Source organism: Takifugu rubripes, chromosome 5, assembly GCF_901000725.2.
Source record: "Takifugu rubripes chromosome 5, fTakRub1.2, whole genome shotgun sequence".
Lineage (NCBI taxonomy): Eukaryota > Metazoa > Chordata > Actinopteri > Tetraodontiformes > Tetraodontidae > Takifugu > Takifugu rubripes.
In genome coordinates, this window is record NC_042289.1 from 6,463,368 (window position 1) to 6,485,149 (window position 21,782).

The 21,782-nt window shown below is 50.9% G+C and overlaps 3 protein-coding genes across 5 annotated transcripts in view; 2 read left to right on the forward strand and 1 right to left on the reverse strand.

The window, feature by feature from the left end:
- Nucleotides 1–42: 42 nt before the first annotated feature.
- On the reverse strand, nt 43–5,235 carry gtpbp1 (GTP binding protein 1). Of its 3 annotated transcripts, none has more exons than XM_011603847.2 (14): nt 4,835–5,235; nt 3,790–3,901; nt 3,522–3,702; nt 3,263–3,446; nt 3,018–3,182; nt 2,806–2,929; nt 2,608–2,722; nt 2,390–2,534; nt 2,135–2,317; nt 1,919–2,054; nt 1,666–1,844; nt 1,408–1,569; nt 1,152–1,202; nt 43–1,028 (listed from the first exon to the last, which is right to left on the reverse strand). In XM_011603847.2, exons 1-14 carry the CDS (start codon nt 5,027–5,029, stop codon nt 912–914), a joined length of 2,049 nt encoding a protein of 682 aa, XP_011602149.1. In that variant the 5' UTR covers nt 5,030–5,235; the 3' UTR covers nt 43–911. The 3 variants fall into 3 exon arrangements, with proteins under 3 accessions (XP_011602149.1, XP_029692181.1, XP_003964589.1); XM_029836321.1 differs by having other exon boundaries at nt 3,790–3,945; nt 4,835–4,967; XM_003964540.3 differs by lacking the exon at nt 1,152–1,202 and having other exon boundaries at nt 4,835–5,234.
- A 2,246-nt stretch (nt 5,236–7,481) lies between these two features.
- lgals2a (lectin, galactoside-binding, soluble, 2a) lies at nt 7,482–10,264 on the forward strand. Its single transcript, XM_003964530.3, has 4 exons — nt 7,482–7,603; nt 8,836–8,918; nt 9,460–9,631; nt 9,734–10,264. Exons 1-4 carry the CDS (start codon nt 7,595–7,597, stop codon nt 9,878–9,880), a joined length of 411 nt encoding a protein of 136 aa, XP_003964579.1. The 5' UTR covers nt 7,482–7,594; the 3' UTR covers nt 9,881–10,264.
- Nucleotides 10,265–19,502: 9,238 nt separating this feature from the next.
- Nucleotides 19,503–21,782, forward strand: part of LOC101067096 (voltage-dependent T-type calcium channel subunit alpha-1I-like) — an 82,920-nt gene continuing 80,640 nt past the window's right edge. Inside the window, exon 1 of the mRNA XM_029836341.1 lies at nt 19,503–20,348. The gene's annotated coding sequence lies outside the window, so the exon portion shown is untranslated. The remainder of the gene's footprint in view (nt 20,349–21,782) is intronic.

The window sequence follows — 21,782 nt, forward strand, 5'->3', positions numbered from 1 at the left end:
TGGCGTCAGTGGATAATAGAAGAGGGGAAAACGGCAGAAAAGTTGCGTAAACTATTTATTAATGCTCGGTATGTAGCGGCAACGTTCTACACAATAACAGGCCACAACGCCAGGGGGTGCTAAAACTCCATGTAGCACAGCATGTAACGAGTGAGGACGATTCACTATTTACACTATGGGTAAAAGGTTTGGAACATGGCTGAATGGCATGAAAGAAGCATGTATGCTGAATAAATATCCTACACATAAAAAAACAGCTTATAATTCCTAGATTTTCAGACCGTGCCCTCTGCTACATTCATCTGGCTTGCATACGTCTGGACGATGGTGCGTTACCAGCCAGTGCACCCTTTACAACTCATTTACATATCCAGTATAAACAGTACATTTCTTTTATCCTTGCAGGTCACTGGGAATGCATGAGGGAGTTTGTTTTATAGCTGCTCGGTTTGGTACTGGACCCTCGTTTCGTTGAGATCTGGTGTCCCTCCCCACTGCCGACACTCCAAGTAAACAATTAAAATCAATAAATTCTGTGAATTAAGAGCGACAGATTTAGATAGCTCAGGTACTGGAGGAGGGGCTGGTGCATATTTCGATTTTCTAATCTGGTGCTGACACCAGAACATGTGGGTTTGCTTCCCAAATGTTCAAGGTACCTGTAGTACCACAAGTCACCAGTGGGAGGAGGACCGTGGCAATCAAAACCAAGGCAGAGGACGATAAAATTGTTAAGAGTGCATTCCTTTTGGCATCTTTTTCAGTAAACAGAAAACAACATAAGACTGTGAAGAAGGCAAGCATTATAAGAGAAGAGTCTTTCGGAAACATCTGTATCTGTTGTGAGTTGTGGAATGATGCTTGTAGGAGTGACAGCAGAGGGGGAGGTTAACGGCACAGTGGAGGCCGCTTTAACAGCCTCCTACTCCTGAGGAGCTGGGAGCTGCTGTGGGGTTGGTGCTGTTGCCCTGGCCTTTTCCTTTGTGCCGCTGCCCCCCTCTCCTCCTTCCACCTCCTCCGGACTTTGGCTGCAAGGAGCAAATAAAAACCCTCAGCCTTAAAAGCATTTTAACGACAAAAACCAAACTTCTAGTATAAACGTCCTCCTCTACCCAAGGTCTCCCGTCTCATTCAGAAATGACCCGTTTTACCTTGTTCTCTTTGTTGCCCTCCTTTAACTGAGGGTCCTCATCTCCCTCTCCCTTAGGAAGGCAGCCACGCAAGCGAAATAAGAGTTTGTAATGGAGTAATGCGGCACGAAAGACAGTCCACGTTAAGAGTGGTAAAGCAGTATGGAACAGTCAGTGTTAGAAACAGGAAGTAGAGTTAGAGAATGGCTCAGTGTTAGATCAGATACAAAGACCAGACATGTTTAAAATAAATCATGTTTCTGCTGTCAAGACTCACCTGCTGTGCTGCGTTGAGGCCTGCGGGGGGCGCTAACGCCGCTGCTTCGTCACTGGCAACCGTGCTGCCTTCCTCCTTTCTGACCGGCACCTTCTTGGTAGACTGCATTTTGATTTGTGGGGGTTTGGAATTGGATGGCAAATTGTTGGTGGACTGCAGCAGCTGGGGAGGAAGCAGACGCTAACGTTAGCACGCCAGCCAGATCCTGATCCTGATCGTGGGCGTGTGCTACGTGATCCAACCACAGAGCCGCACTACCTTGGTGATGGTGCCCACAGCCTTGGTACGTCCCTCCCTGAACACCAGCTTCTGGTCGCAGTGCAAATACTCGGGAGTTTTGATGAAGCGGAAGTGGACCGAAGCCTTGTCCCCCGTCCGCAAGCAGTCTCTGTTCATGGACAAGATGGTGGCCGTCTGCCGTATGCTGCCGCAGTGGACTGGGAGGACACAGGCGCTTTGGTAAAATTGTTCTGGTCGTATAAACCTGCCACTTAACTCTTCGTGTCCTCACCCATGGCCTGGTATCGGGGGGATATCGTCGTGGGATGATGCAGGACCAGGATCTCGGCCTCGAACTCCCACGTCGCCTGAGGGCACAGCTTTGGCGACACCATCACCATGCCTTTCCTTATGGACGAGCGCTTGATCTTCACACAGAAGAGGAGGGTTGCGTCAAACGTGTGGAAAGACCGCCGGGAGGAACCGCGGCTTGAATCTGCCCTCCTACCTTTTTCAGGGCGAACGAGGCGGTCTGGCCCCCCCGGACTTCCTTCACAGGCATTCTCTTACGGTGGATTGATTTGACGGCGATGGATATGAAGCTGCCCAAAGGGTCTGGGCCCAGCAGCATGGTGTCGTTCAGGCGTATGAGTCCACGTAACGTAGTTCCAGACACTACTGTTCCTACTCCCTGTGACAAACACAGTCGGGGTCTCACACGGATCGTAATCCTCGTGGTTTAGCGGGACTCGCCAAGTCCTACCGGCACAGAGTAGGTGTCGTCGATCTGAAACTCGGCGGGCTGGTCGTCTCGGTAGGACGTCCTGGAGGAGAGCAGGTTGAGGAACATCTTGAGCAGGTCCATGTTCTCTCCGGTCACGTTGGAGATCTGGAAAATAGGACACATCCTGAGGAGAGAAAGGCGGAGGTCACACGAGGCCGTTTTCCTTCTCTGCTGTGAAGCCGGGATGGTTCGATCACCTCTCTGAGCTGAAGTTTGACGCCGTGACTATGACGTCGTCCTTGTTCTGTACCAGGACGGGGATCTTCCTGCAGCCGGGGGACTTGAGTAACCTCTGAAGCAGCTTCAGCGTCTCTGTTGCAATTCAAGACAACTGGAATTAGGAGACAGGAGAAGAAGCCTGTGTGTCCCGACCAGACGGGCGCCCTGAGGGCCACCTTGGAGGATGTTCGCCGGACACATGTCTATCTTTGTCACCACCACGAACACGGGAACATTCAGCGCCAAGGCCAGCCCCAGGTGTTCTTTGGTCATCCCGACGATGCCCGCGTTGCTGCCCACCTGGGAGGAGCGAGACGACCGTGGCGTCACATGTTTGAAAGAAAAAGAGAAGAGGAGCGTCGTCGTTCTCCCCCCCCCCCCTCCTCACCATCAGCATGCAGAAGTCAGGCAGGTGTCCCGTCATCCCGAACACGGTGGTCTTCAGGTACTTCTCGTGCCCGGCCAGGTCGATGAAGGTAATGACCTTCGAGGACTTCTCACAGATTTTGGTCCAGTCCAGGCTTCCGCCGTGATTGTCTGGCTTGTTCACCACCTGTGTGAACGCAGAGGGGGAGGGGCCACATTCATGACGCCGGCCTATCAACATCCTGGCTCCCGTTCTCAGCCTCTCACCTGTCCCTCCTGGTCGAAGCCCAGAATATCGTTTCCCACGCTGCTGGTCCGACCGCTCTCCATCTCATGCTTGTGTCTGAAGAGCTTCTGGCGGGCGAAGCCCCTGCCGTTGTCCAGCTCTCCGTGCGTCAGCACCCCCAGCAGAGTGCTTTTACCAGCGTCCACGTTCCCCACTACCGCCACCCTGAACGATGCGCGGACACATTAACGGCGCCCTGTAGACCCAACGCCACCGAGCGGGCCAACCGTGACCACTCACCTGACCTCCAGGAAGTCCAGCTCACCCACGCGGCGGCGGATCAAATAGTCCCGCACTAAACCGGCGCTTTCATTTCGCTCCCGGAGAAGAATGAGGTCGGTGTCCAGCTGCTCGCACATGGAACACACGGTGGCTACAGACGCCTCCATGTCTTTCTCATCGAGGCCCCAGTCACCTCCATCTACGGGGGAGACGGAGACGAGGTCGGTACGTAACAACGGCACGGACACGTGTGCCGTTCCTGGATGTGTGCTTGCACGTTTCTTACCTGAGCCCATACCAACCACATAGATGGTCTCCCCAGACCCCTCTTCCATCCTGTCCCTGAGCTGGCGAAGCAGGGAGTCGTACTGTTCCCCATTTGGACTGACAAGCGCCAGCTGGTGGAGTGGAGGTGACAGCGTGAAGAATCAGAAAGTTCATTCTGGATCCAACGGAAGTCAAGAACAGTGAGATTACGGCACGCACGGAGACGGCGAGAACAGAAAGAATCTCTTTTTTGGACCGTTCTGAGTCCTAAGACCCAACAGAAAGAGCACTATGTGAATCTCTGGTGACTTCAGGAGCTGCTGCCCACAAACAGCTGTCTGTTTTCCCATTGAGCACCTGGTAACATGTGATCGTCCCACACACGCTTCTGACACAAGTGCTCCAAAAAAAATAAAACGAGTCTTTTATTGATGAGGAGTGATCCAAACAACCAAACTCTGTCTGGACCCTTAAAAGGTTTAAATATCAGAGCCCCGACACCAAAGGTGAACCAGTGAATGGCTCCCTGATGCAACCTGGTGTAATCTGAACATACATGTAACACAGGTGCAATGGGACATGTGCAACTCGCCCACGTTTGCATCATTGTCAACTCGTGTTATTTTTGATTAGCACTGCTGATTTAGAACCATTTTCCAGAACATCAGTCTTTCTGCAGCCCGATACGTTTTCCATGCTTGTGGTCACGCCTTTGTATTATCTCGATATGGGCCTTGTTTGTTGTTGACAGTAGTTTTATTTTGCGGGTTTGGGCAGAGCTGTTGCCATATGTGCAAACAGCAGCAGCAGCTAGCGCCGAGCTAAGCGGCTACGCAATTTTAGCACAAGCGAACACCTGCTCCCCCCCAACAAAATCCCTGCGAATAAACACTGGCCACGCAGAGGGCGAGTGGCTGGCGCACGGAGCTGTTGACTCACGGTGGTTGTAATTACACGTGTAATTCACGCGTGTAGAGGTGTTACGACAGCGCTGGGTTCATTCATTCGTTACCGATAGCGGCTAATGCTAGCGCCGCAGCAACAAGCCAGGGGCCTCGCGTTACCTTGCTGGTGAAGTCGACCCCTCGCTCCACGGACTCGCCGTTCATCATGTCGCCGTCCTCGTAGCACTCGTCGCCGTCCTCTTCCCCGCATCCTCCTCGATCCGGAGCGAATATACTAGCGGGGACAAGCGCGTCGGCCAGCGCTGCGGAGCCCGGGCTTATAGCCGGCTCGGGAGCCGTTGCTATTGATGCCATTTTCTCACAACCTTACGGTTAATTTCAAGGCGTCCCGAGCTGTTGCGATGACGGTTTCCAACCAAACGTACCCGGAGACAAGAAGGGAAACCTCGGGGCTGTTTACTCGGACAAACCGCACACTGAGCGGGTTAAAAAAACGTCACAGTGCGGGGCTTTTTAACGCACCCTCGCCTTCCTGAATTTAAAAAAATATTTAGTTACCACCACTTTATCAATATTGATACAATTCGGCCGTCCACGCCCCCTCAGCCCCGAATGACCAATGAGGTGTGAGATACAGCGACCGTCGCCCCCGGTGGACCAATCAGAGCAAGGGGGCCGTTCATATGATTAGAGCAACCGCCAGAGGTCCGCTCGATACTCCAGCGTGGTGATGTTTGTGTCATGCTGTAATCACAGTGTAATACTACTGTCACACGTCTGTCTGTCTGTCTGTCTGTCTGTCTGTCTGTCTGTCTGTCTGTCTGTCTGTCTGTCTGTCTGTCTGTCTGTCAGTCATTCAAAAATGGGACCTCACGTCCCCTAACATCGGTTCTCTCTACATGATATAATATTGATGTGATTATATCATGATCAGAAGATCAGAAGAAGGTTTATTGCCATTGTTCATGTAATACACAGTATTACACAAACTAGGAATTTGTCATGGTGTGCCGCTGCGACATTCAACATAACACTAGACATCAACACCACACTAGAATAAGATAAATAAAATAAAATAAGACTTATATACAGTATATACATAAATAGTGAGTGGTAAGAAATAGTGCAGGTCCATGAGGAGTAATGTATTGTTTATGAGTCCGGCTGGCTGCTGTACATGGTGCTTAAGTGATAAGTCACTTGGTGTTCAGCAGCCTGATGGCAGAGGGGAAGAAGCTGTTAGTGTAGCGGGAGGTTCTGGTCCGAATGGACCGTAGTCTCCTGCCTGAGGGGAGGGGGGAAAACAGTCCGTGACCAGGGTGGGAAGGGTCGGCCGTGATCCGACCTGCACACCTCCGGGTCCTGGAGATATACAGGTCCTGGATGGATGGAAGCCTGCAGCCGATCACCTTCTCACAGAGGCTCTTCCTCCATCTGGACAATATGGTGTATTTGGTTGTGGCATAACCAGCTGTGGGATTACTTTTGCCTTGGGTGTTCCCTGACTTTAATCCCTGGTTTCCCTTGTCACATTTATATCCAAGGTGTAATTTGGGGGTGTAATTTTAGCGGTTAGGGCTCGACGCGTTTTAAATGACCAGGACTGTGTCTGTCTAGCTCTTGGGGAACTCTGGCACCTGGATAAACATGACCTTTAATCCTTAAACCAGAAATTATCTTGGGAAGTACTTGCACAATTTCCATGGGGCAGTCCCTCTCGTCTGTTGCAGTTGTCCATAGTGGCCACTGGGGGGCAGTAAATGTTTCTGCCACTGTTCTCTGATGCCACAGAAGACACACCTCTGTCAAATATAAGTCAGCTTTCTGGCTTTTCTGTGTGTAAAGAGGATAAACATAGAGGCTAAACAAGCAAAACATGTGACACACAGTTGCTTATTGCAGAGTTTGAACTCGGGTCCAACACTTCCTATACGGTCGGGCATAAAGCGATCGATTAAGGTTGGGTGTGGCTGTGCCTGAGGTATTAATAAGCGTATGTATGTGTTTGTGTGTGGGTGGGTGAGTGTGTGTGCGAGTGAGTGAGAGTGAGAGATCTGCTGACTGTCTTAAGACCAGGTCATGGGGCCAAATACATTCACATCAGATCTTTGTGCCACCTTTAGAGCTATGTCAAATAACCCAGCAATGGCTTCTGGTAACAGGCAGCATCAGCAGAAGGTTCTAGAAACACCCAGAATGACCTGTTGATTAAGCTATTTCTGTTTGCTGCCATTTAATCGTGCAGTTTCAGGGCAGATGAGCACAGCTGTTGAACAGCAAATCACACTTTGCTGGCAAACGGTCAGAAAGAACAGCTTCAGAGGGCCACAGCTTCTGGAACATATGAGCTTCCTTCTGTAAGAATTAACGGATGTGTGATAACTGCGAATATGTTGCATTGTCTCTTTATCATTTTAACATCCTCATACTTCCTCCTCTTTCTTCCCCTGCCTGGCGTTTGTTCAGTCATCTGAGCTCACAGAGCTACTATCTGTGTACAGTAAACGGAGCTCCATTCCCATCAGCTGTTCTAAATATTTAGCTGAGTGCCTGGCAACTAATACGTGTCTATTTTGGTCTGGCACTGTAGCCTGTGATGCTGCGGCCCTCTCTATCAACCTCCTTAAACCCACAATATCTGGATTCAACAAATGATTCCCTCTGGAGACTCTGTAACGTAAACCCAGGCCAATAAAATCACTAAATAAATGTTTGACACCGGGTTTAAGGCCGTTTCAACCCTCATCTTAAATCAATTGGTCTCAGCTCTCCAGCGGGCTGATTCCATTCGCTACTGGAGCTGTCATTCACGGATAAGCCCCGCCCCCAGCGGTATATACAGCCTGGGCGTAGTCGAGAGAGGCCCTGCAGCCCTCGTCTCTTCTCCTCTGCTGTGTCTGACTGACTGCATCCGCAAAGATGATTAAGGTGAGTGGAATGAGACTAAAAGAGCCATCCTCCGTCATGGCTATAACGCAAAAAAGAGTTTAATTAAAAGAGGACTGGCGCTTTAATGCATGCCATGTGTCTGAGACTGAAGTGCAATTTCTCGTTTGAGTCTTGAACTTTTTGACTGAATCTCTCAGACGTCTTTCTGCCTTTTATGGTCACACTGAGCATGACGGCGCACCAACAGCCTTGAAAAATGTCCTCGCTGTCCGACCCCTCTTCCAGCTATTGAACTGCTCCTCTCTTTGCTCGGGCCTGTGAGGTCAACCCCAGCAGAATCTGCAGCCCAGTCTGGTTTCCCTGTCGCTGATAGAGCATCCCGGTGCTCAGGCGTGCGCCTGAAGCAGGTTTTTAACTGAATCAAAGTGAGCAGAGCCCCGGTTGAGGGCAGCAGAGACTTTTCTGGGGCTGGTTGCTGTGACTTTAGATACTGGTGATGATGCCTGGGCTGGCAGAAGCTCCTGCAGCAGCGGCTCAGAGGCGCGGCCGCTTTCTCCGGCCCCTCTCTGCTATTCATACACATTACAGTTGGACACTAACATGGAAAGTATGCTGCAGCCATGTCACCCAATGCCCCCACCACCCGCCCACTGCTTCGTCTTTCAGCTGTGGGCTTTTTTTTTTGTTCTTGACTCTGAATGTTCTTTTATTCTCTCATGAAAATCCAGATTTTCTTTTTCTTAAACAGCTCTTAAACAACTCACATTTGACTGATGCATTAGACAAGTGTTTTTCAAGCAGAAACGATAAAAAAAGAACAGTTTAGAATCATTCCTGCAGGCTGTTGCTGTGATTTAGGCGCATGTCGTAAAGCTTTAACGATATTGTGAAACATTTTGCCTCCTCAAAGGTCGATATTCTTGCTCACGCTGCCCAGGGACCATGACAAGTCATGTATTGCTCAAAGGCATCAGGCAGCAGTGTTCCTCTGCCACATATGCATTTCAGTCGTCATCGAGCTGAGCTCAGGGTTTCTACTACCCTTTTTATTTTCCGCTGTTCTTGCCAATCAGGAACATATTGCGATTTAACTGTGGTTCTCCGTCTCTGCGTCCTGAGCATCAGCCAAAGGGGAGGAGCCTGAGCCTGGAACCTTAGCCCGAGTGGGAATAATGGGAAACACATGAGCCTGCTGCAGCGGTGTCCTGTCTTGAGCTCAAGATGAAATTCTGATAAGTGGACGAATCATTCTTGCACTTATCTTTTTCCAGAGTGGGATGACCATCAAGAACATGTCCTTCAAGGTGGGGCAGACCATGACCATCGTCGGAGTCCCCACCCCTAATCCTTCAAAGTGAGTAAACTCTCACCACATGATCATAAATACCAGGTTCCTGTTGTCCAACTGCGTTTTTCTGCACACCAACCAGAGCCAAACCTCTGCAGAGGCGCTGCTGCTTTGACTGCAAAGCAGAGATAAGAACAACAGGTGGCGCCAGAGGGCCTTTGCGCCCTTAACAGACAGCAGGAAGAAATGCTTTACTCATTTGGCCATTTAAGGATGCAACAATGTTTACAAAAAAAGCGTTTTATAAAGCTGTTATTGTGTACGCGGACAATGAAAGCCACTATCTGTTACTACCCCAACAACCCCCCACCCCCACCCACGTGGCTCGACAAAACCGCCAAACCAGCGGAAGTTTGATAGGAGCTGGTTTGTTCAAAGGAACCAGTTGAGTCTTTGTGGTTTTGGCGGTTGGGTGCAGTAACACAACCCGCCACACGGGGGCAGTCTTCTCCTTCCTTCCAGATGTGTCGCCCCACCGATGATGATGATGATGAACCTTCTGGGGCGCCTTGGTTAATGACACCTTCTCTCTGCGGTTGTGCTGCAGTTTTGCAGTGAACGTTTGCCAGAACGAGCAGGAGATCACCATGCACCTAAACGCCCGCTTCAACGCGCACGGGGATGAAAACAAGGTGGTCTGCAACTCCTACCTGGGGGGCAAATGGTGTGAGGAGGTGCGGGAGGGAGGCTTTCCGTTCCAACAGGGCGAGGAGTTTAAGGTGAGCGCCGAACCTTGAGAATCAACACAATATCGCGTATATTTTGTCGCCCCTTTTTTGGGGGTCCTGAACGTCCCCTTCTGCCTCTTCCTTCCCCTCCAGATGGTCATCGAGTTCACCCCCGCAGAGTTCTTGGTGAAGCTGTCCGACGGCTCTGTCATCCGCTTCCCCAACCGGATGGCCGCAGAGAAATACGCCTTCTTCAACTTCGACGGGGACCTGCGCATCAAAAGCATTGAAATCAAGTAAAAGCTGCAGCCCCCCCTGACCCCCCCCCCCCCCCCCCCCCCCCCCCCCCCACCCCCAACCCCCTCCTCCAGAGCAGCGGCGGCGGCGGGAGAAGCAGCGGCGGGGTCGGAAGCCTTTGTTTTCAGTTTCTCCAGCACAGATGCAGGTGCAGCCCAGCTTTTGGTGACGGTGGTGCCTGAAGAGCTGCTCAGGCGTGAAGAAGCCCACAGATGAGCGAGGGCGGCTCCATCTGAACCCTCTGTCGCTGCAAACACGTGCGCTCCTCAGTTGTTTAAGGTGCTTCAAATCCATGCGCGCTCTCGTTCTCCCTTCCAGACATTCCACATTTATACCTGTTGTGCTCGTGCCTTAAAACACATTAAAGCGTATCCATCCGCCATTAAACGTGGACTCCTGGACTGCTCCTTTCACGCATGATCAGCACCACAATAGTTGATCGTTTAGATATGAAAAACTGTATAAAAGTTGTCGAGCTCCGCACCAGCTGGGAGGCACCTGGAGCTGCTCCTGCTGCCTTCAGCCGGTTTCAATGAGAGTAAGTTCCCTTTCCAGCAGATGAATGGAAAGTCGGCCCTTGTCCCACCCTGCCCTGCCACGGATAAAGGTTTAGAGGTAAAAATCCTTTTGGTTGAACCGATTACATCCGCCAGACGGAGAACTTGACAATAACCAGCTATGAGCTGACAAATGGAAATTACTCATCGTGGATTAAACCGTATTAAACCAACCACACATTTACTTTCCCCCCAGTTTCTGAGCGGCAAATCCTCTAAAAAAAAAGAATCCAATTTCCTTTTTATTGCCATGGATGCTTTATGACAGTAAATAAATATTGCTTCTGGCCAATAGAGGGCGCCGTCGTCACATCAACGGAGTCATCGGCATGTGCGCGGTCAGTAAATGACAATTTTCATTTCCACTTCCAACCTTTTTCACATGAAGCAACATATTTCTGTGCACCTGCGTTACAAACTATTGATACAATATGTAACAGATCTGATATAGCAATCACAGAGCAAAGGGGTTTAACTCTACTTTTAATTTTTAGATGGATAGAACTTAATTAATTAAAAACTGAAGGGACAAGGCTATATCTTAATCTAAAATCAGCTAATCTGCCTCTTCCCCGTCCCTCTGGGCATGATGTCGGTGCACAGGCATGATTGGTAATCAGGACATTAGGGAATTCTTCTCTGTCCGTTAAAACCGGCTCCTTTTGTGCCTTTCAGACGCTTGCGAGGATGATTAAAATCCGATCTGATGCAACAGATGGCAACGTGTGCCAAGCCTGGTTTTGGTGGGAGGGAAGGGGGTACAGAGGTTTTTGAGTCAGAGGAGAATAAACCCGTTCTGACACTCGAACATCCACCGGGGGTCGTGCATCAGAGCTTTGACGAGGGTCCACTTAGGAACCATGTAGTGCATGAAGACAACCTGTTGTTCATGATGTGAGCGTAGCAGGAGGCTAGCGTGGCCTTAGCCATTAGCCCACTGGTGCCACTGGTGAGTTCAGCTGGAAACACACTGGCTAATAGGTGACGTAGCCCGGTGGCTACAGGGCACGGTGGGGGGGTCGTGCATGTCTGCACACTAAACAGCACAGCAGCTATTTAGCTAGCATGAAGTCAGGGATTGTTTTCTCTGCACTGCATCAAGAGTCTCTTTGGATTCCTTGATTGTATTTTTTTGTCCCCCCCCCCCCCCCCACACACACACATCTAAGCACATCCCGACCCCCCTCTAGTGCAGCAGAGCTCGCTGCACCCTGAGTGGAGACGACGGGTGTCGGTTGAAAACTTCAAGATGACCCTTTTTTTGTGTAAAGGACAAGCTCTGGGCTCACAACTCACAACCTATTAATCAAGCTGGAGCCGTGATTAAGGCGTCACAACCCTGGGCAACACACACACACGCACGCACGCACGCACACACACACACGCACACACACACACAATTGTATTTCTATCTTTGGGTTCTGAATATTTACAGTGTTTCCCAGGCTCTGACCCCAGTCATCACGACTAAATTAGTAACCCTAAATAATGAATTGGACTTATTTATCCTGATGAAAGACTTATTGAGGAAGACCTCTTTCATCATTGTTCCTTGCCAAGATAGGTTGGGGGGGGCAACTAATGAGGAAGGCGGCTCTGTCGCTGCGCCCCAGCTGGCCAGTGTGACCACTGGGGCAGAGGGGGGACGCGTCCAGGCTCCTGTCCATCAAAGACAATCCAGATCCTCCTGTCCTGCCCCAGCTCCTCAGCACAGACGCCCCGTTGATGCCCAGGTGGGACGCCGTCAGTGAGCAGCACTGCTGCTGGTTCATAGTGTAGCCTTCACCATCGCTCCACAGGGTCCAGAGGTCTACCTCCATCATCCATCCTCCATCCATCCATCCATCCATCCATCCATCATCCATCCATCATCCATCCATCCATCCATCCATCATCCATCCATCCATCCATCCATCCATCCATCCATCCATCCATCCATCCATCCATCCATCCATCCATCCATCCATCCATCCATCCATTTTGAGGACCAGCCGTAGGTCCTTGTTTTGCTACTGAAATGCTGGTCCTCACTATGTAGCATTCACTAGAACGCACACACACACATATACACACATACACACACACACACACATATACACATACACACACACACACATATACACATATACACACACACACATATACACACGCACACACACACACACACACACATATACACATATACACACACACACACACACACATATACACATATACACATATACACACGCACACGCACACACATATACACATATACACATATACACACGCACACGCACACTTGATTTGACTCAGTTTAACTCTCTGTTCATCCTGCGGCTGCTCTGTGTCACTGGTTCTGCTCGTGTGTGAGCGAATGTGCTGATGTGCTGATGGAATGATTCACCTCAGCTTACATAAAACCTTTGTCTATATTTAGCCCCAGCATGACTCCAGATTTTTTTCCTTCTTCTTCTTCACTGAAGCTATCAGCATCCTGCTGCGATGTGCGTGGGCCCGTCCCCGAGCTGACTGCAGTCCTGGATTCATGTTCTGCATCCCCGCCTCACCTCGCACTCCCGTTTAACTCAGAAACACAACGCCCCGAACCACCATCATTAGCATAAATACTTCGAAAGTTTAGGCTAAAATCGGAGCAATTTCAATATTTTCTCATCAGTCCACTCAAAACCAGAGTGATATGAGGGGGAAAAGCAAAGTTTTATGAGCAAATCTTGACATCGGTGTGTAGCTGCTCCACTTTGGGGGCCGCTGCAGCCTCCAGTCCTCCAGGGGATGGGGGCCCAAGCGCCCCCCCCAGCTCAGCCCCGGTGGAAGAGGCCGTTTCTCCAGTCTGTCCAGCTGGTGCCAGTCAGGCTCTGGCTTGTCCACGCTCACATCTGTCCCCAGGACGTTGTCTCGCCGCTGGGCTCGGCGTTGTTTTCCTGTTTCCTGTCTGTCGATCCAGCTACGCGCCGACCTCCTGACCTCTGACCCCACTGACCCGCTCGGTTTACGCTTCCCGCCAACCCTGCCCGGTGTCCCCGTCCCGACGGCCCCCTCCCGGCGTTGGCGGCCTCATTAATCCTCCGTGTGGCAGTAAAGTCCCAGCTTTCCCTCTTGGTGGAGCTGCTGTTGGCTGCAAACCTCAAACACAGCTTGGTTTTCAGCTCAGATGCATAAAACCGTCTGATCCACTCTGCACCTATTGCTTATTTATTTATTTATTTCACCTTTATTTATTCAGGCAGGGCCAACGGAGAACAAGAGAGCTCTCTTTTCCAATGATGCCCTGATCACAAACTATTCATCTGTAAAATATACACGGTGTGAACATAAAGCAGAGGTCTGAGGTCCTCCAGGGAGAGTTTGGGTAAGGATGGGGGGGTGGGGGGGCAGCTTGAATGTTGTTGAAGGACTTGTTGGATGACGTTGCTTTACGTGTTGCAACAGGACATTTCTTTCAGCCGTGACCATAATCCGGGGGCCACTTCTGCCCTCGACTCTCCATAAAACATCTCCCTGCTGGGGGCTCGGGCTCTTTGACCTCCATTCAGATTTGTTGTGCACCTCATTGTGTCAAAGTCGCTCTCGGTGTTTCCTCAAGCTCGCGCTCCTGCTAAGAAACGTGCGCTGACAACCTGGCTGCTGCGATCTCAGTGACATTTAAGCACCAGTCAAGAGGCCTGAGGGCCGCCGGTCTGACACCACACCGGCTAAGCTAAGATGTAGACGTTAGCTGGGAGCTAATTAGAGGTGACACCACTCCGCTGGATTTCCATCAAACGCCGCGGACGTGCTGCAGAAACCGTTGACCTGACTCCTCCGTCACAACGGCCCGGGTCTAATGGAACCGATCCGTTTGCTTTATTAATGGCGTTCTCCGCGGCGGAGCGGGCAGCGGCGCTGCAGGACTGGCGGACAGGCAGGAACTCAGCCGAGCGCCACGCCGTCCGTTTCTGGTTTCCATCTGACGAGGTTGTGGGACAATGGGTGGGCGTTCTATGAGTCAGGTTCTCCTCGCTGTAAGGGGGTTCCTGAAGCGCTTCTTTGTCAGACTTCAAGTGCTGTCAAATCAACATCAAACCTACACTGACGGGCCCGTGCGTGTGGTTTGTTGGGTTAGCGCTGCCACCATGCTAATCCACAAAACTGTGGAAAAGTGAGAACTGAACGGGCTTTTCTGGGATAATTCCTTTAGCGGGAATGGGCTTTAATCCCAAATTAGTTGCTGGTTCATTTCCATATTAGTGCATTCTCCACACCTTGCTCAATTATACGCAGTAGGCAGCCTTCTTTTCTACTATTTTCCACCGGTTTTCCCACTAAATCCCTAAACCAGTCAGGATCCTCTTAACTCCTTTCTTCCTCCTGCTGCAGCCATGTCTCACTCCATCACCTCTACCTCCATTCATCTGGTAGTCCCCTGGTATTTTTCTACTTTTATTTATTGGCAGAGTGAGTCGGAGGCTGGCGGATCTCTTATCCTGCCAGGTCAAAACATCCTCCCAGCCCAGTCTCACCACGGTATCTCCTGCCTGCACCCCTCTGCTCTCTCACAAATCTCCCTCTCTTTTGCTCCACTCACTTTCCCATCACGGCTCCCAAAATGTGTGAGGCTTCTGGAAGAGACAGTGTTTTTGTGGACGCTCCCTTCTCCTAAATAAATGCAAATGATCGTGATTGTCTCACTCAAGCTGGACTCCATAAAAGTGCGTGTAAACGTGTTCGGAATCGAAGCCGATGCTAGCTCCAGGTGACTCTTCACAGTATCATGAAAACATCTGTCGGCCTCTGGCGTGCCTGGTGGACACTGAATGCTGTAAGATCACCACTTCCTAACCTCACATGTCCAACATCTTCTTCTCCTGCCCGACTGTTGGGATCGATACGAGCCCGCCGCATGATCAAATTAGCCTCTAATGAAATGTACGAGCTAGTTCTGTGTCCCTGGAGGGAGGATTCTGGGTGGGTAAAGAGTGTGAAACGGGATGAGGCGTCAGGGAGGTGCGCACAAGTGAGAGTGGAAGGCTCCGGCCCCATTTACACGTGTTTTGGGGTGTATTTGCAACGTCCTGCAGGGAACGAATCGATCCATACGGCAACGCCGCCTACTGGCGCCACACGGGTACTCGGGCATTTTGGCATCTGGAGATGGTAGATACATGTAAACGGGCAGACATGTAAATGTCTTACAACAACGTAATATCAGGCTTTTAATATCAAATTAAAAAAACATGCGACATGCGAAGTCGTTTTAAAATGAAAGATAAACCTAGAATAACAATCAAAATAATAACAAAAAAAAAAAAACCCCAAGGTTTTCCTCTGAAGCACAGAGCTATTAGCATTCAGCTAATCAAGCACAGCACAAAACATCACCGTTGGAGTTTAATGGAAGCGGCGCCGCAGCTACTTTTGCTGAGACTCTTTAGATTCCACGTCTGTGAGCTGTTGAACACGCACATTCTTAAACAGCCAAACAGCCTTCGCAGCTCGTTTGCTCTGACGCCTACTTAGAACTCGCCAATCTCTCCTCCCTCCTCGCTCCTCCCCCCCGTCTTTTGTCGCTTAATAATTCGTTGACCTCCTCAGACACAAACCCTCTCCTGGCGCTCACACACGTGAGAGTGGCGCCACCAGATTCCTCCATCCCAACATGTGTGAAACAGGCTGCACACGTTTTGGGCTGCTACGCTAAAAGGTTTATGAGTTTACAGTGGGGACGTGTGTGAGTGTGAGTGTGTGTGTGTGAGTGTGTGTGTGTGTGTGTGTGTGTGTGTGTGTGTGCGGGGCCATGTTTTCCCTTCCATCAAAGGGCAACACAGAACTATTTAAATATTGAAATGCCAAGTACTGTTTGACAGAAGCCGCGTTTCCACTGCGGGAGTTCCAGGCAAATACTGGGGCAGGAACTTTGCAGGAACCATTCCTCTCATGTGGCCCTCTCAGGGGCCACGTCTCCACCGCGGGGTGGGACTGCTTGGCGACGTCATGAGCATCGATCACCACGTAATGTAACATTTGGCCGATCAGCGTCAAGTAACCTTCACGCCCCGCCCAGTGGCGTTTAGGAGCCGATACGTCCCCCCCCCCCCCGGAGCAGGGACTCAGTAGGGCCACCTAAACGTTCCTGAACAGGCTGCTTGGGAGCGGTTCCTGCAGGGGAGACAGGCACCAGCGGGGCCGGGATGGAGAGATTACCCTGAAGTTCCTGCGGAGGAAACGTGCCTGGAATCAGTTCTGTTGATAAAATGCTCATAATTGATTCGCTTTCACTTCCTTAGAGCCCAATAAAGTCAGTTTATCATTTAAATTTTGTGTAAAATACCTTCTGATGTTGATCATTGACGGCTGTATTGTATTGCTCTCTCTCTCTCTCTCTCTCTCCTCTGACACACCACAATAATTCCATCCATTTCATTTGTCTTCATTATTGATCTATATGTTCCTATCCTCCTTTCTGTCCCTCCCATCTCCCCTTTGCCACCACCAAAGACGACGAGGACAAAGATGAACACTTTCTACAAGTTTTCAGCTTTGACCTGCGCGTTCGTGTGTGTGTGTGTGTTATGTGTGTTTTACTTTCCCTTCTTCAGTGTGTGTGAGGCTGGAGCTGGTGGCAGTAATCGCTTTCCCTCCATACTGCAGGGACTCCCTGTCTCTTATCTCCACCCGGAGAGGTTAAAAACACACATTTGTCTCTTCCCAGCAGCCCCTGAGTCAACACACACGCACACACACACACACGCACACACACACACGCACGCACACAACTGTTATCTCTGCTTCTAACATGGAACTTAATAAATCTACAGTTGTTTTTGACCAGTTTTAAACTCCACTCAGATGTTGTGTTGAGAGTCATCTTTATGTCCTCTCCTCACTTCCTGCCTGTCCACCGGGCGTCCTGTCCAGGGTCCGTCTCCATTTCCGCTGGTTCCTACAGGAGGCTGCAGCTAACAGCAGCTAACAGCAGCTAACAGCTAACAGCAGCTAACAGCAGCAGAAAGCAGCTCCTTTGGTAGCTCGTGCTTCATCACTAACAGTAGAGTTTCATTGTTGTTGTGTCTGTGGCTCTGGTTGCTAATTGGCTGACCCCTTGGAGTTCCCCACCAGTACCAACCCAGACAAAGCCCAGAGTCAGCACCCCCCCCCCCCCCCCCCCCCCCTCAGTGCTAAATACGCTCCCTGAAACTCAATTATTCACAAACTTATGAATAACACACTTTACTGCGAGCAAGGGTATTTTTGCACATAGCGCCTTGAATTAATCATCACCTCACAATGGCTCAACATACAATTTTCATGCCTCCACTTCCTTTTCCGGTGCCGAATGGAAAAATATTTTCCTGTGGCTACACGTGGAGGCTGTCGCGGAGCGGCCGGCGCAGGATTGACCTGGCGCGTGAAGGAACGCGCTTGTGTTTAATAGCGCTGAAATCACTGCAGCATCGCTCTTCCCGCTGGACGGATCAGCGTTATTCCCATCAAACCAGGCACAGAGGGCGCGGAGTTTTTAACGCTTCCTGTTCCAGGCCGGCTCCCACAGGCACCCCAGCCTCTATCCCCGAGGACCTCTTTTATTCAGCATTTCATGGGGGATATTAAATACAGCTGAGCTCTGCACCTCCCTGCATGACGAGACCGTGTGTGTGTGTGTGTGTGTGTGTGTGTGTGTGTGTGGTGGGGTGGGGTCACATGATCTTCTAATGGCCTCTAATGAGACTGCTTTATACAAAGCCCTGACAGCAGCAGATGAAGATCTACCTTCTGGCACTGAAAACAGACACGTGCGAGAACGTTGACCAAGCGCTTTGCCCCCCCACCAGAGGAGGTTAAGGGTGATGGACGGAGGGCTTGAGAACGGAACCACCCACATTAATGCCACGCTACCTTTGTTTCTTCCCCAAATGATTCTCCTTTTCTTTTTCTGCTGGACTTCGCTGGGAGAAAAGGATGAATTCGCTGTCCGTGGTGCTGAAAGTGTGTTTGTGTGTGTGTGTTGTGGTGTGGTGGTGAGGTGGTGTGTGTGTGTGGTGTGGTGGTGGTGGTGGTGGTGTGTGTGTGTGTGTGTGTGTGTGTGTTGTGGTGTGGTGGTGGTGGTGTGTGTGTGTGTGTGTGTGTGTGTTGTGGTGTGGTGGTGAGGTGGTGTGTGTGTGTGGTGTGGTGGTGGTGGTGGTGGTGTGTGTGTGTGTGTGTGTGTGTGTGTTGTGGTGTGGTGGTGGTGGTGGTGTGTGTGTGTGTGTGTTGTGGTGTGGTGGTGAGGTGGTGAGGTGGTGTATGTGTGTGTGTGTGTGTGGCGGGGTGGTGTGTGTGTTGTGGTGTGGGTGTGGTGGTGAGGTAGTGTGTGTGTGTATGTGTGTGTGTGTTGTGGTGTGCTGGTGATGGGGTTGTGTGTGTGTGTGTGTGTGTGTGTGTGTGTGTGTGGTCCTAATCTGGTGACTTCCTTCACACTGAGCTTCTGTCCGTCCTTCTGGGCTCGTAATAAATTCCACCAATCACTTCTTTGATTCGTCACCTTCATCTCTGTCTCACATTCCGTCCTTCTCACAGACACGCGCACGCCCATCACGAGCCCATGATACCGCCTCCCAGTCGCCCCCCGTTTGCGGTGCAGTTGCCCCCTCTGATCCCACAGAACGCAGGACCTACTCCCGCGCGCGCGTCCGTCCCTCGGCACGCGCGCGCACCTGTCCCACCCTCCGCGGTGCCTCGAGCAGCGACACCGGGGCGAAGCCTCGGCGAACTCGGCGGGAAGGGTGGTGAATATTTCACCAAGGACCGTCAGCCGACCTCAGCAAACGCGCGCTTAATGACGCGCACACGCACGGAGTCGAAACGGGGCGCAGCTGCTCCGCGCTTGTTAAGTGACAACAATCACAATGATCTGAATGTTTGAGGGAGCGTTTCTGCCCTGGCACAAAATGAAGATGCGCTCGCACACGCACCCAGCAGCCTCTCTCCCTCTCTCCCCCCATCTCCTCCCTCCCTCTCTCTCTCTCTCTCTCCTCTCTCTCTCTCTCTCTCTCTCTCTCTCTCTCTCTCTCTCTCTCTCTCTCTCTCTCTCTCTCACAGAACTCTTGCTGAGAAATCACAACGACGGAGACAAAATCTGAAAGCAGCTGCAGTCTGGAGCTGATGAGGGGGACAGTTTATTCCGCTGCATCTCGGACGCAACACTTTGGTGAGGCTCTTTGGGATATTCTGTGTGTTTCCAGACTTCGGGAAAACGATGAAACCAAACCTGCGCTCCCGTTAGGATTCGGGGGGGATTCCGCGTCTCAGACTGCAGGTGTTCGAGCTGGTTTTGGAGGAAAGAAAAGCGCGAGGATGCGTTTTGGGAAGCGCCGCCATCGCCTGCAGGATCAGAGTTTGGACGGTCTGAGAACATCTTTTCCTGGTGTGTGTGAGGAAAGGAGAGTTTAAGAATTCAGCGGCGTTAATGTTTAATCACCAAAAGTGGGACGGGATTTTTTTCTTCCTCTTCTCCGTCGGATTTTTGCCGCCTGCTCAGGCAACGTGACCGCCTCGACTAAAGTGTCCGGAGCGCGTGGAACTACAGATATTGATTATCTGTGGGGTGAATTCTTGTTTGCAAGCCAGAAATCTTCTTTAGGAGCTTTTAAATAAGGGTTCAAGAAAGCACTAAGAGAATTGCCTTTTGGTTTTCTTCCGTGGAAATGTGAGTCCAGCGCGCCCCGCAGAGCGGCTGCAGCGGACGACCCAGGTTTTCCCAGCGGGGATTCGGGCTCAGCGCCGCCGCACCGCAACGCCCCTTCTCCCGGAGACGCCCCCCCACCCCCCCTCTCATCCTGCGCGCCGTTCCCAAAAGTGTCCGGCGGATAGTGGTTCTCCATGTGCGTTCACCCGGGGAGGGAGAGCCCTCGGCGGTTTGGTTCCATCCCGGGCACACCTTTTAGATGCCAGTCAAGGTAAGTTTGGGCCTGTTCGGGCTTCAGGTGTTTGTCGCATGGCGCCGCGATCGTTGAAAACAAGACAATTTTGCGTCATGGACCTTTGAGGAAGGTTGCGAAACAAGTTGTCTTGAAAACGCCTGAAATTTTGGGCCGTTTGAAATCATTCAGCGGGGATTTTACCCCCCGCAGACAGCAGATTCAGTGGTTTTTGTTGCGTCGGGAGCTTCTCCTTTTGGCTTTTTGGGTCGCTGAAGCCCAGTTTGGCCTGTAAATGATGCCGCACGTGCACTGCTGTGTTGCCTCCTCCCAAAGCAGCCCCTGGACACACCACAGTTTGACCCTTCTTTGTGCCTGCTAAATTTTTTAAAGTCTGGACCAACATCTCATCAGACAGTTCTCACTGGAATAACCCCCCCCCCCCCTTCCCTACTCATATTATTGATGAAAGGAATGGCTGGCACGTCTCACTGCTCTGGCAGCAAATATACATGTGTATCTGCGTAACTGCACTTTTTCATCCACCTAAAGGATCCATGTGCCTCATGCGCTCCTGTGACACCCCCCCCCCCCCCCCCCCCCCCCCCAGCCCTCTCCAATGCTGCACCCACTGTAAATGACTCTGCACAACACTGCCATCTTAAAGTCCACGGCCTAATATGATTGAATTGCACATGCATATGCTGCCCCTCTCATGAACAGACACCCCCCCCCCCCCCCCCTTTGGTCCCTGCTGCTCATGGTAGAATTTCTGCTAACACTGAGGTCGACCGCGACACCTTAAAATAATGAAAAGTCCAGCAGCTGGACATTAAGGGGCAGATGGAAATAATGTAAAGCGACCTCTGGACCCTTCCCTGGACCCTTTGACCGAAACATCAATGCCCCCCTCTGTTCATATCTTCGCTCCCCTCCGTCTGCTCTTATTGATGTTTGCTTCCGTGGCGGCGGCTAACCTCGGGCTCCCGTTTTAGCATGAGCCGATGGATGGTATTTAGCTTGTCCTCAGCAGGTCACCTGTGCCAGGAGCTCACGATCCATATTTCAGTTTATTATTAGAAGGTAAACACCGACACTGGTATTAAATCTGACGGGCGTAAAGGAGGAAGTGTGTGTCTTTGCGTGTGTGTGGAGGGGGGTGCTGCAGTAAAGTGCAAGATTATTTTGCCTCCGTGTCCACCTCCACATCTGCAAGGCAAGGTTTGCCACGTTTTTGTGACTTTAAGAACCTTCTGGCAAAGCGTGGGAGTGCGCTAACACTGTAACCGCCTTTTATTTTGTAAAGCTCAATAAGCAACGGCGGAACGTGGCAATCATTCAGCTCGGTATTCCGAGGTCATTGAAACACATTTCATCAACTCAGTTCATTTCATTTCAAAATATGATTTTTTCTTTCGACCTCTTCTTTCAAAACCATCACTGATGAGCAAATATCACGCAGATGGTTTGGAC